Consider the following 14,571-nt stretch of genomic DNA (forward strand, 5'->3'; position numbering starts at 1 on the left):
TAGATCTCTTTAGGCTCACGTTAGCCTTACAATATATATAGATCTCTTTAGGCTCACATTAGCCATGCAAACTCCACATATGGACTGGCTCATAACTGAGTTTATCTGCATGCCATAACGGTATGTTCCCACGGGCTATATCGGGCTTGAAAACCCAACACTATGTGCATGTTGATGAGACTGCCCCAAGAAACGCAATCATTTACATTTCTCAATTTTGAAGAGCTAGACACTAGAGGAATCCAGAAATGGAACACAAAAACACTAGCACAAGTGTAAGTGGTATGACGCCACAGGAATCCAAAAACGGAACACAAAAACACTACGCACAAGTGTAAGTGGTATGACGCCACAAGTAGGACGTAAAAATATTTCAAACAGGTTCCAAAATTTGCAGTCTGCACCAACGAAAATGAAGCTCAAAGTAGCTGCAAAAAAGCAATGCATACCGAAAGCGGAGTCAAAGAAGCTTTAAAGGACACATCTCCAAAAGAATCTCTACCCCCATTTTTTACAAAGACTGTCTATTATGACTAGTCTCTAAGATAGATGATGTATCCAAGCTAGAATTTTCTTAAGTACCTACCTGAAAAGAGCCAAACATACACAAGTATGTTATGCCTCAAAGGAACCCTAGGCATGAGGGAATTTGGGAAGAGTGGAGGCTCAAACTCCTTGCATCAAGGGCGGTGCAGAGACTGATGCTAGACTAAGAGGATAAAACCCACATGCAGCATAAGTGAACGAATGCCGCATGTAAAAAGGGGCTCATTTCTCTATGCAACTCATGTAAGTTTTTTACACTTCACTCCATGGTACTCTTGACCTTGCAAAAGACACACATATCATCTAGACATCCTCTTTGTGAGCCCAAGTTAATCACAGTGGAACCTAAGTGAGTTGAGGGAGAATCATCCACACTCAGCACCATGTTTGCACTTAAGTTTGATTGACCACAGCTTGTGCACCCACCTCCATACCATGGAGAGTTTGGTCCACGACTCCACATTTACGATATTTGCTGGGTCTCATATCTCCGATCTTGTGAAGGAGTACATAATATAGAAGAGTGCCTCCACTACCACGAAAGCGGAAGAAGGGGGCGGGGCCGGGGGGGGGGGGGGGGGGGAGGGCGGGCGCGGTGTAATCTGTTTTAACTCTGCTCCAACTATGTTGTAACTTGTTAGGAACAGATGATTTTCACCGGATCATGCGGGAGAGCATTGATATCTATGGCCACTTTAGCCTACTCCCTGACGAGGCCAATAATCCCGTCATCCATACTGGGACACTTACACTAGTGCTGGTATAACCAGCATATTTAAGAGCCAGCCCTCTCTAGCATGGCTAAAGCTTCGTAGGTTCGTGCCAGAAGTTCCCAAGATGCCTGTAACATAGGAAATATGCCAACTGCAGCCCCAGAGGAACAATAGCTACACAATATGCCCTTACTACGAAGCAACAAGGCCAACCTTTTACATTTGAAAGGGAATTAAAATCTTTCAACTGCAACAGCTAAGTTGAGCATCGTTATGATTAAGGTATTACCAGTAATAAGTGGAAACCATGCCACTCAGCAATTTTTTGTAAAATACATGAAATACTGTACCCAATGAGTTCTTCCCTTCAGCTTGAGCTGGTGCGACAGAACAAATGTTTTGAAAACAGATGTATGGAACATTTGTTTTTTTTTTTGATACCACGAGGAAAATTGGGACCTACCAAATGGCAAAGGCGGTTTTTCTCCCTCCAGTCAAGTGCAGCACCCCAAACAATAACCCTGTTACGGTAATTCCTTTCCAATCAAGTCCACAAAGAGGTAACAATGCTCCACGGAACAGAAACTCCTGTAGTATCAGAAATTTAAAAAATTCAAGAATGTAATCATCAGTTATAATTCCTCCCAAACTCCGAACAATAACTATTAGCATCATAACATACCTCACTTAAGCCTGGCATTATGGAAACAATAGGATAGTCAATTGACTGTAGTGGCCCAAGCACCTGAACAGCATTCATTCACATGATGCAATAGAGAAAAACAAAGCCTACCCTTATTTCTCAAAAACAATTAAATTCTTCACCCTACCTCTTCATTGGCTGTGTCACTAGACTCTAAAAATTCTGGCCATGCTAGGAGGAGTAATTGACGACACGATGAGACAACCAGTACCAGACCGCACACCACCAGTAGATGCCAAGATTCTACATCAACTACAAACAAATTAAAAGGATCATCCCCTTCAACAGCTGCTTTGACACTTAAATTTGCACTGGACAAGGCCATGAAACCCCATAAATCAAAACAAGAAGAAGATTTCTTGGAGTATTGCAAGACTATAATGGCTTAACAAATGGAAACTAAAAGTAGTACATCCACAATAATAACCAACAGATAACAGAAAAGAAAGATCTTGAGCCCAGTTTTAAAATGTAACTTTTGTGATACGACAGGTCACTAGTTGATTAAACAACCAAATTCAACCTTCAAGAGTTGGAATCTTTTATTTGAAAGTGTATCAACTAGGGTAAATATAGGATTGCCTTTCGGTTTTCATAGAATTGGGATATTTATCAGGATAGCCACAAACACAAACATAGTGGCAGATCAATTCAAACCTCCTGTTAGGATCTGCTAGTCAGTAGCTTTTCTGAAACCATAGAGAAGCTCTTAAACTTGATAGTTGTGATATTCATAGAGTTGGGATATTTATCAGGATAGCCACAAACTCAAACATAGTAGCAGATCAATTTAAACCCTGTCAGGATCTGCTAGTCAGTAGCTTTTCTGAAACCATCGAGAAGCTGTTCAACCAATAAGTAGGGAAAATTTTTAATCTTAAGCTCAGTTGTATTGCAATAGATGCCCATAAGAACACACAAAAAAGATGGTTTCCAGAAGTATGATTGCTAGAACGCAAAGTTAGCCATACAGAATATTCATGTAAAAGGAGAAGACGAGAGTTGATTACACTTCAGTAAAAGCGTACAGTCAGGTACTGACCAGCCGGATTCTGCTGCAAAATGTGTTGCCTACATTTTATGACAAATGAAGCAAAATGAGTTTACATTCACGCCTCTCAACTGCGGAAGAAAAAGGTACCGTCATCCATTTGAATTCTAGAGACTTCTAATATACTTTAAGGTTAAGCTATAGGAAAAACAAACATTTGAAAATCTCAAATTCAAAAATAAAAGCAACATTTTGATGAATCACATTGAATCGTCTATGACAAGCACATCGAATAATCCAGAAACTCCTGCAAGCAAAAGTAAGAATTTTTTATGAATATGAAGGTTCAATGTTTTGAACAGTCACAAATGCCATAAATACAGAAGACAACATTGGTTTAAGAGACACTATAAAGTGTAAAATGTGCCCATGTTGTTAGTGATTACGAGAATATCGTCAAAATCCAGGACACAGACTCACTTGAACCCTCATTGCCATCTGAAGGGTGGACCCTGCACCAGTGTCAATGTAATCAACCTGCTTGTTTCAAATGAGTGGCTCTTAGAAATGTGACCAATCGCCTCATTTCGTCTCCTACTTAAAACAACCCAAAAGCTGCCAGTTAAAATCTGACACATCACTATCTCTCTGCAGTCAGTACAGCTCACGACTCGCAACACATTTTGCATCCGGATCTGTGATGGGTCGATAAAGGATTTGGGCCTCTCTCTTTCTTTCATGCTCCACTCTCCCGCGGTCTGGGTGTGATGGCTAATATTGCTACGCCAAAATATCAAGAATTCTGATGCAAATGAAATGACTGGATGAAAACTTGATTGTGGAATTGTATAATGTAATGCATGCTGCAGAATGTGCTCTCTCGTAATGATGGTCATTGCCATGTATGCGTGAAGGCAGTGTCTGCTAAAGAAACAGATTTAAGTCGCATGTGTAACTGCAGGTGATTGCTCTTCCTTTAATAGGGGGTATGTCACAAAGTAATGATGTAGCCTACCTACTAAAGAGGACTTGTTTTAAGTGCCCGCAAGTGGCCAAACTGACATGGACCAGTTCCCAGCAATGATGGTCATTGGCATGTATGCTTGAAGGCAGTGTCTTCTAAAGAATAGGATTGAATTTGTAATCGGGGGCGACTGCTCTCCCTTTAATGGTGGGGTATGTCATATAGTGATGATGTGGCCTACCAAATAAAGAGGACCCATTTTAAGCACCCTTAAGTGGCCAAATTGACGAGGAAGGTTGCTGGTTGGAAGCTCTCGTACTTTCTAGAACTGAAGGAGGAGGTACCACCTGGGCATCAAAGGGACTAACATGTAATTCAAAAACTGTTGATAACTTTGCAACATCGGAAGATTTTGCTGAGGATGCCGCGAAAGAGTGTCGCGAAGCTCGTCAAGGAGAAACTACAAGTATTCTGTTGAATGCATGAACACCATGTCTTGGGTTCTTTATGGCTTATGCCATGTAAGACAGACCGGTGAAGACGGGAGTGCACCCAATGCGCGATGAAGTAAGGGTGGGAGTGGCTAATAAGTCCGGGTTGGGGCACGAAGATTCTTCAAATAAAATTCCAATAGACTTTGGAAGCGCCGGTTTGCTCTGTCTCCTCTTTGGTGGGACAGGTATGCTTTCAGAAAAGCACACGCCTGAAGCTCTGATACCACCATCACGAGGCGGGCACCACGTGCCAACGAAAAAGAACAGACTGAACAGACTTTTAGCACTTCAACAACAACTGAACTAAAAGAGAGAGAGAGCACACCTGACACAGAGCGACAGAATTCCACCCCAGAGAGTACTGCCCCCAAACCTTGGCGCCCTTTTCGCTATTTTTTTATATTACTTGATCTCGGTACAATGCTAGTACTCGCGCTCAGCACCTTCACCCGGAAGAGTGCTAGAGAATGAGCCCTACGCACATATTTGAAGGCCCTTGGCCTATGAAAAGCATTTTACATGAAAAGCTTCAAACTCAAAATCATCTGGCCCCAAAAGCACTAGCACTCAAAAAGCTGCCAACGCGCTCGGCGAAAATCCGTACAAGTGCCACATAAGCACAACCAACGTAACACGTGGAATTCCGTACTTGTTGCCACGCTAGCATAGCCAATGTGAATTGCGAAAATCTATTCGTACAACTACCACGTCATCAGCTCGCCACGCAAGGGATTGTGACTCTGCGTGTGTGCGGTTTTGCTTTATTTTAATGCATTTAGGTCCCCTAGGCCCCATTGGACGGGGTCTCATAAGTTGGTGGGAACTCTTCTTAAAAAATAGGACACTCTGCAAGACTTTGCAAGTGGGTAAAACTTCTTCTGCTGCTTCTGCTTCTTCACTTGGGGTTTAGGCTTCTCGGCCGGGATTTGCAAGTTGGCTCCGTTCTTGTAAGGTGCAGCGGAAATGAATGTTGTTCTTTCACAAGATGAGTTATCCGATCATGCTCAAGGTTCCTTTTACTTACGGAAGGGAGAGCCTTCCTTTCCTTTAATGAGAGAGTGCAAGTGAACACAAACAAAGTGAATAGACATTGTGCGTGAGGGTGCTGAGACTGAGAGATAGAGAGAGAAGAATATGACACCAACAAGTTGTCAAACCCTCCTCCGAAGGCCCTTCTCTTGATGGCGGGTGCTATTGATTACACAAATCTGGTATAAGATGCTGATGCAAGGTATGTTTTTCTTTCACAAGATGGGTGATCCGATCGTGCTCAAGCTTCCTTTTACTTACAGAAGGAAGAGCCTTCCGTTCCTTTAATGAGAGAGTGCAAGTGATCACAAACAAAGTGAATAGACATTGTGCGTGAGGATGCTGAGACTTAGAGTTAGAGAGAGAAGAATACGACACCAACAAGTTGTCAAACCCTCCTCCGAAGGACCTCCTCTTGATGGCAAGAGAAGTCTATGCTATTGATTGCACAAATCTGGTACAAGATGCTGATGCAAGGTATGTCTAGGATGGAATCGACGACGAAGATGAGAACGGCGAGGACGATGACTCTGCTGAAAAACGCTGGTCTTGCTGCTGTTTTACTGCTGAAGAAAACGCTGATTTGCTGCTTTGTAAAACGCTGACTGGCTGGTCTTCTTAGGCTGAAAAACGCTGATGTCTCCAGGCCTTTGAAACGCTGAATTGGCTGTAGCAAAACGCCGATCTGCAAGTGGAATCCCTGATGCTCTAGGGCGGAAAACGCCAGGCTGAAGGGGCTGAAAACGCTGGAGTTCCTTTGCTGAAACGCCAGGCTGAAGGGAGGGTGGTTCTTGCTTGAGATGGGGAGAGAGATGCCTGCTGCAATTGCATTGCATGTTGCACTTCCTCCTCTGCCAGAAAAGCTAGCGCTAGGTTTTCCTTATATATTTGCTTTGTAAGTTTGCCCTACCTAGTGACGGGAGCAAAGCGAACCCCGAACCCCGAACCCCGACAGCCTCTAAAACACCGGGGACCGAATGGAGCGCATCGAGCCTGTCATGGTAAAGCAAACAGGGGGCACCACCTAGCTTCAGCGGCTAGGACGCAAACAACACACCACCATAACAAAGTTTTCATCCAAGAGAGATGGATGCTTGGGAGTAATGATGAAGAGGAAAGGGAATGAGATCAAGTGTGAGAGAGAGAGGGTGAGGGAGGGGGTATAGCGGCTTAGTACTTAGGCACCACAAAAGGATGGCGAATCCGCACACCCTTCACACATACACAAGCTCACTCCAAACACAAGACTAGGTGGCGATTCCGCACACCTCACATGGGCAAAACATTGCAAGAAAACATACTCACAAAACCTCAAGTTTTATTTAGAGAATAAGGCGATGAAATGGGGAGCATAGGGTAGGGGAATGAGAAGGGAGAGCGTGGTAGAGCACATGGCGGATAGGTGGGAGTTGATGGCGAAGACTCGCACGAGGATTATGGCCATCATCCTTCATTTAGTTGCCCTTCATCTTCCATAGCCAAGGGTGTAGAGGTCATGCTCAAGACAAGCATGGTGATTGCGGTGATGGTGATGGTGATGGTGTGGGTGTGTGTGTGTCACTAGGCACACACAGTGCATAGTGTGTTCTTTGGTGATGTTGTGTGTGTGTTTTTGTGTGATGGTGACCCCTCTTTATATAGGGGAGGAGGGGAGGGAGAAATTCTAGAATTTAGAAATGAAGAAATCATTATCTACATAGGCCATGTGACTGTGGGCCCCACTTGTCTGGCTGTGTGTATATGTGCCAGAACAGCAGTCTCATGAGAGAGAGACTAAGAGAGAGAGATTGGTTGATGAAAAAAAGTGAGAGGTGACATGGAGAATAAAGTAATTACAAGAGGGGAGAGAGAGGAGTGTGTTCAGAGGTGAATCTATGTGCAGATGTGTGTGAACACAAGAAAAATCAGGTAACCACCGGGTGGGGATGGCTCTGTGGGCACCTTTTTTAGTGAAACTGAGTGTGTGTGAGTGTGGGGGAGGTTATTTAGCTACAAGACAAAAGACATGGCGCCCTTTAGAGAGAGAGGGGGGTATTTGGGTCATGGGATATGATAGGAGAGAGAAAGAGAGGGTGGGATATACTATTTTGGAAGATAGGGTAAGTTGCATGTGAGTTAGGATGCATTATTGGTGAGTTATAATGCATTATTGGTGAGAGGTGGGGTAGCTTGAGGGGAGAGAGAAAGGAGAAAAGACAAGGGGAAGAGAGAGGGGGTTGATGAAACCGGCCCGTAGGGCGGTAGGCGTCGGCTTTCACCCGAAATTCTTTACTTTAAACACACACACAGAGCACTTTGCAAAGAGAACCTGCGACGGGAGTTAACACTTAATCACACACACGGCTCGGAAGCTAGAATGCTCCGAGCAGACGCCGACAACCTGTAGGCCCCAAAATTGCCGCCCCTTTCGGTATTTCTTTATTCTTTAGGAGGGTAAATTACAAGGTAAGGTCCTGGGAATCCTTCACGTGTATCCACCTAGATACCATTTGATTTGGCCAAATTTCGGCAACATAACAGCCCCAAAACTTGCGCGAAACCAATTCCCCTGCTGGAACTTGCTTGCACTGTCGTATACCCTCTGATTCCTGTCCAAAAACAGTAAATTCAGCACGCTGTATTTACTGGTTTTTGCCCTGTTTTGAGCCCCAAACAGTCCCCTAACTGTCCTTTGCCAGTGGGGCACGATTCCCAATGATCCTGGCGTCCGTATGGCTGAAAAACAGTCAATTTACAGCGCATACACGGCGCTGATTTTGCACCTGTACGGTGAGGTTATGACCCTCACCAGTGCCTGCTTTGGAGCAGCAGTTAGCTACCCCTGTTCCTGCTCAAGGAGGCTCTTGCCTCAGCACAAAAGCATGAACCCACACAACTGTACATCAGTCAAATGAGTAGCCCTCTTGTGGGGCATCACATAACTGCACGTAAGGGAGAAAGAGAGCAGTATGTAGCGTGCGGGGCATCACTCCCGTCACCATACTGTGCATAGAGGGCAAGGTAAGCATTCCATAGCTTCTGTACCTGTTGCAATCCGCCTGTGGCTGAAAATGGCGCCCCCTTTGATGATATGCAGCTCGTTTTTGCCTCCCAGAGTGGCAGAATCGCTCACAAGCTGACACGTCGCCCAGTTTCCGAGTTTGGGCTTTCCCTGCTAAAAATATCTCAACTGGTGCGTCAGTTGACTTCGCAGCAGAGTACTAAAATGTTCCCTTGGTCATACCGAAGGTAATGACGCGAACACATTTCACGGCCCAGAATAGCAGTTCCCTAATTTTTAGGAGATGCTTCCGTCGGGCTCCCGCTGGTCTTCTGACCATCTATCCTCATTGGGACCGCATCCAAAAGTGCAATGTGGCCCAACTGTCGGATACTTTCTGTCGGTGATCCCACCTTGACTTTACGCCTTAATTGAGTTCACTTTCTAGTATCCACCAACTTGCTAAGTGCGACGGGGGGGACCTGTATGATCTTGCTCTAAGCCTAGACATCCTCTTACTGTACGAATTCCAGTGCCGACCAACTTCCCGTCTGCGGGTGAAACTACCGTTCACATTGGCCATACAATGTCCGACCATTTGCAACTTCAAAAAGAGGGTCTCAAAAATAAAACAAAAATCATTGGAAGAAACCAACACCTAAGGTTAGCAATTGCCAACAACTAAGGTTAGCAATTGCCACGTCCTCGTGACAGTTGACCTTTTGAGTGGAGGAGAGGAAAAGGGACACACGGCGGGGCAACAGTGAAGAAAAAGGAGGCAAGGTGGGGATGGGCTACCCCGCAGGCATGAGGTGGCCTATTTTACCTTTCTTATATATTTACATAATCATACTTTATTTTTTCTTACTTTTTCCAATGCCTTTTATCACTCCCTCCATAAGAGAGGGTTTTCATAGGGTGGGGACGAGAGAAGAGGGGTATGGGAGCTTGGCTTGTGAAAAGCCCCCATCATTAGCCCTCCCCTTTTGGCTAGAGGCATTCATGTCTCTAGCTCATCTGTTTGATCATTATCGTCGGAGGTGGCTGATGGTGTGTCCTCATCTGGAATGTCAATTAGTGGAGCCTGGTCAAATCGAAGAAAATAAGGTTTAAGTCGCCAACCATTTACCCTGGTTTTATGAAGTTTTCCATCAGCCTCCATAAGCTCGTAGCTTCCATTGGCATACTTTTTCCTGACGATGAAAGGACCTTCCCATCGGAGTAGTAGTTTCTTATCCTTGCGCGTGTCGAAGCGATTGTCGTAGCGGAGCACCAACATTCCTTTCTTCAATTCTTTTTTCCGGAGATGCTCGTTAAAGCTAAGCCGTCTATGCTCTGCTTGTGCTGCATAATAATTTATTGCTTCTTCTCTGTCCAGCTGCAGTCTTTCCAAGTTGATGATGTGATCGCTCAAATGCATGTTGGGCTGTTTAAGCTGGCTTGCCATTACTCTGAGACTTTGTAGTTGCACTTCAATGGGCAAGATTGCTTCCTTACCAAATACTAGACGATACGGTGTGAATCCCAAGGATGTACGAAATGAAGTTCTGTAGGCCCATAAAGCTAGTAGTAGATACTTATCCCAGTCTCCAGGATGATTGTTTACCTGCTTGGTAATAATTTTAGAAACCATTCCATTTACCTTTTCAACTAGGCCATTACATTGAGGGTAATATGGTGAAGAGTGCCTCCTTGTAATGCCCAGTTTCTGCATTAATTCTCCTACCAAGTCTGCTCTGAAACCTGGCCCTCTATCAGAGATGATCTCTAAAGGTGTGCCAAACCTACAGCATATGTGCTCGTAGATAAATTTAGCTACCTCTACCGCTGTGATTCTAGTGGTGGCTGTAGCCTCTGCCCATCTAGTCATGTAATCGACCCCCGTGATAATGTAGAATTTTCCTGAGTTGGCCCTAGGTAATGGCCCAATGGCATCGATACTCCATTTTTCAAATGGGCCATATGAGAGAATAGGTGTCTGTGGTTCAGGCATAAGTGACCTAGTGCCGGCCTTTTGACACAACTTACATGTTTTGCACCAGTGGTGTACATCACGGTTGAGGCTAGGCCATATGAAGCCTGCCTGCAAGATTTTCCTACTTGTTATGTTTAGGGAAAAGTGACCACCACAAACCCCGTCGTGACAGCTAGCAATTACTCCCGTGATTTCCTAAGAGAGAGAGACCTTCCTGAGTATTTGGTCCTTACCCTTACAGTACAAACCGTCATTCATGAGTCGATACCTTGTGGCCTTCCGCGTCAGCCATTGCTTCTGTCCCTTTGTTAAATCTGATGAGCATTCCCCTGTTTCCAAAAAATGCATGATGTCAGGCAAGGCATCACTTCCTTGAAATAGAGGGAGCTTTAGTTTTATTGCTCCAACCACCACTTCCTGTAGTCTTTCACTTGCTAGGGCATCTGCTTCTTGGTTTTGAGCCCTTGGGATATGGTGTATTTGAACTTCTTCAAACTTACCCAACAAGGTTTTTACACCACTTAAGTGAGTCCTTAAACTAGGATTCTTGCATGTCCATGCTCCATTTACTTGCCTTACCAGAAGTAGAGCATCCCCAAATACATTAAGGCGTTGTACACCTTGCGAGACGCACCATTGTAGACCCTTGGTTAGTGCTGCATACTCAGCTTCATTGTTAGAATGTGAATCTAACAATTGGCCCAACGAAAATACCTTTGTCATCAAAGACCACTATGCCTGCAGCTGCTTTGTCGGACGCTCGCTTGTAGGCTCCATCAAAGTAGAGAGAGTATGCTCCTTCTACCATCGGTGGTACTGGAGGTAATCGGACTTCTCCTTCCTTAGATTGCTTCTCCTTCCTTTCAAAGACTTGGTAGGTCATGAGTCCCCCCAAACTTGCCCTTGTCGTGCTTTCTACATGTACCGTGTAGTCAAACTCTTGCAGACGAACTAGCCATTTAGTAATTCTAGCAGACACATCCATGTGTTGTACAACATAGGGAAATATTTCATCCGTGGTTAGAATCACAAATTGTTTGTAGTTGCAAATCTAAAAGCTAGGACTAAGTGTTCCACATGGGTGAAACCTTTCTCTCCTGCTGTCATCATTCGACTAGAGAAGTAGATTGGCCTCATGAAAGATGTCGTCGTATCCTTTTGGAGTAGCACAGCCCCCAATGAGTCATCACCAACACTTGAGGTGACATAGAATTTTTCATCCCACTTAGGTGGTGAGATAGTTGGCAGATTGGCTAAGACCTCCTTTACCTTGTTGTAGTGATGTTCGCTTTCCTTGTCCCAGGTGAAAGTTGATCTTTGAGTGAGTTGTTGCAGTGGTAGAACAAGTTGTGATAGTAGATGTATGAATCTACTTAAGTACCTCACCTTCTGTAGAAAAGAGACCAGTTGACGTGCGGTCGTTGGTGGAGGTAGGGCTATGAGTGCAGACACCTTACTTGGGTCGGCGTTGATACCTCTTGCTGAAATTTCATGGCCTAGTAGAATGACTTTACTCTCCCCAATGTGGCATTTATCCACGTTTAATTGCCCACCTAGGCTCTGCAACCTAGCCAAACCTTCAGTTACCTTTTCTAAATGTGAAATACGGGAGCTATATATACAAAAATCATCAATGAACACTCTTATGGATGTTCCAAAGAACGGTTGAAAAACATATGTGACATATCTTTGGAATGTGGCAGGTGCATTTGTGAGACCAAATGGCATAACCCTGTATGCAAAACAACCCCATGGCGTGATAAAAGTGGTTTTTAGCTGATCTTCCAAGGCTATGTGTACTTGAAAGTATCCAGAATAACCATCACAGACGGTATAGTATTCAAAACCCGCTACTTCATTCAGAATTTCATCCAAGAAAGGGAGAGGAAAGTGGTCTCTCTTTGTAGCTGCATTTAGTGGTTTGTAGTCAACACAGACCCTCCACTTACCATTCTTTTTAGGCGTCACCACTACGGGTGACACCCATTCTGAGTTTTCTACAGGATAGATGAACCGCGCCTCCAGCAGTTTCCTTACCTCGGCCAAGAGTGCCTTTTCTTGTATGACCCCCAGTCGTCGTAGCTTTTGCACAACTGGTTTTACCCCTTCCTTCAGCTTAATATGATGTTCCACCACTGTAATGCCTGTGATTCTTTCATAGTTGTCAATAAACAGGTTAGGAAATCCCATCAACATTTGCAAAAAACTATCTTTCTCCTCAAGTGTTAATTCCGTAGACAACATACCCTTCAACCTACTTCCTCCTAGGCCAGGTGATTTGCTCTCCTCTTCATTGGGTTGCCCTTTTGGTGATGGATCACCAATTGTGCTTACTCTTTGTGGATCCTTCATAATGATACCCATCACATCAATGGAACTGTCACTTTCGTCGGTAGATGTGGTCTCCTCCTCAGAACTGGAAGATTCGCTAGTGGTTTCATCTGCCGATGTTTCCAGATTCATTTGCTTCTGCTTGCCAATCCTCATGTCATAGTAGATTGTCTCCCCTTTCTTACTGGTCATGCGTAGAAGACCAGTACCCCAATCCTATTTTGCCTTCATGGCCATCAACCATGGCCTTCCCAAAATTAGTGGATAGCCCTCCCTCTTAGTAGGCATCACAAAAACATCTACCTCTACCTCAGTGTTGAAAGCTTTGATTTTCACGGCACTTACCACACCCACACACTTTACTTTTGCGTTGTTTGCCATCTTTGCCTTGCATGGAGAAGGCCTGTCAACCTCGAGCCCTAATCGAAGCATCATAGCTTCGCTCATTACACAGATTTGTGCACCTCCATCAATGTAGGTGTTTCCAACCCTCTTTCCTTTTATGTTTACGTCGACAATTGGAAGGATGTCATCCATGTTGCATCCCGAAATTGCTCAGGCTACCTTTGTTTTGGAGCGTCTTGTACTTACCATTTTAGACCATTGTCGCCTTACTTTTGGTGCAAGATGTAGCAGCTGTGGCCATGTAATCTTCGGTCCTTGCTCTGCCACATCCAATGTTAGATCATAGGGCTTAGAACTTTCCCCTAGCTGGAAGTCGGTGATGCCCAATTTCCGCCGTGGCCTGGATGGCCTCTTGCTAGTTTCTCCTCTCATGCTTCTCTCATCATCTGATTGTGTAGCTTTCTCCCTCCTAGCTCTTTTCACAGTCATGGCTTCAAGTGGTTCTAAAAAGGTTACCTTCTCCTTACCCTTGTCCCTCTCCTTTGCTCTGGGTGGATCCACTACTATGGCTTTTTCTTTCTCTTCTAGCCTTATGATGTTTACAGGGCGATCAGGTGGTGGGGCTGGTGGAAGAGGTGGGATGGATGCTTGTAGTGGTGTCTGGGGTGGACGTAGAATTTGTGTTGGTGGGGGTGGTGCTCGGGGTGGGGGTGTTCTTTCTCTAGGGGGTGACAATTGGTTCCTCCTACCTCTTCTATTATAGTTTTATCGTGGTTTGGGACAGAAGTACATACCGTGATCGTCTTCTCCGCAGTTGTAGCAATGATACTCCCTGTTTTGTCGTCGTGCTCTTCCAGGGTCTTGATCTCTTTCTTGACTCCTCCCTCGCTGTATTAAGTGGACAAACAAATTCTGCAGTTGGTCAGTAATATGGGCCAACATATCTTGTTGGTCATCTCTTACCCCAAGAGCCGGTGGTGGTGATGGAATGGTGGTTGTCGTAGTTGTTGGTCGACGCGATGTTCCTGATTCTGTTGACTCGGTTTCTTTGGCTTTCATTCGCAGCTTCTTGTCTTTAAGGCGAGCAATCTCAACGGCTAACTCGTACGTAGCCAGGAATCTACCTTTCACCTTCTCCTTGAGAAGCGGCCATAAGCCATGCGTGAACCGATCTTTTTTTAGGAAATCGGGTGCAGCTTCCCCCCTAGCCAGTGACTCAACCCACCGTTCCCACAAATCCACAAATTTGGACTCATAGGTGGCATATTCTAAAAGACCCTCCTGCTTCAAGTCTCTCAACTTGTCCCACAACTTTTCTGAAGTGGTACCTCTCCCAAAGCGCCTCTTAAAAGCGGTTTTTAAGGGTTCCCAGTCATCCTTGGTTGCTTGTGGAAGTGCATTGTACCATGATTTAGCTTCTAGCTTCATGAGATGCTTAAAGATTCTAACCCGGGATTCATCCGTATCTTTGTTGCTCACTACACATGCTACTTCAAAGTC

General features: G+C 44.8%; 1 protein-coding gene across 1 annotated transcript in view; it reads right to left on the bottom strand.

Annotated features, from left to right (window-relative positions):
- Window positions 1-14,571, bottom strand: part of LOC147435803 (CAAX amino terminal protease family protein) — an 83,126-nt gene that overhangs the window by 38,571 nt on the left and 29,984 nt on the right. Inside the window, exons 4-7 of the mRNA XM_086488734.1 lie at window positions 2,973-3,033; window positions 2,090-2,214; window positions 1,942-2,004; window positions 1,723-1,847 (exon numbers count right to left, since the gene is read on the bottom strand). Coding sequence (XP_086344860.1) covers window positions 1,723-1,847; window positions 1,942-2,004; window positions 2,090-2,214; window positions 2,973-3,033 — 374 coding nt within the window. The remainder of the gene's footprint in view (window positions 1-1,722; window positions 1,848-1,941; window positions 2,005-2,089; window positions 2,215-2,972; window positions 3,034-14,571) is intronic.

Source organism: Adiantum capillus-veneris, chromosome 18 (genome assembly GCF_014529385.1).
Source record: "Adiantum capillus-veneris isolate H3 chromosome 18, ASM1452938v2, whole genome shotgun sequence".
NCBI classification, from domain to species: domain Eukaryota; kingdom Viridiplantae; phylum Streptophyta; class Polypodiopsida; order Polypodiales; family Pteridaceae; genus Adiantum; species Adiantum capillus-veneris.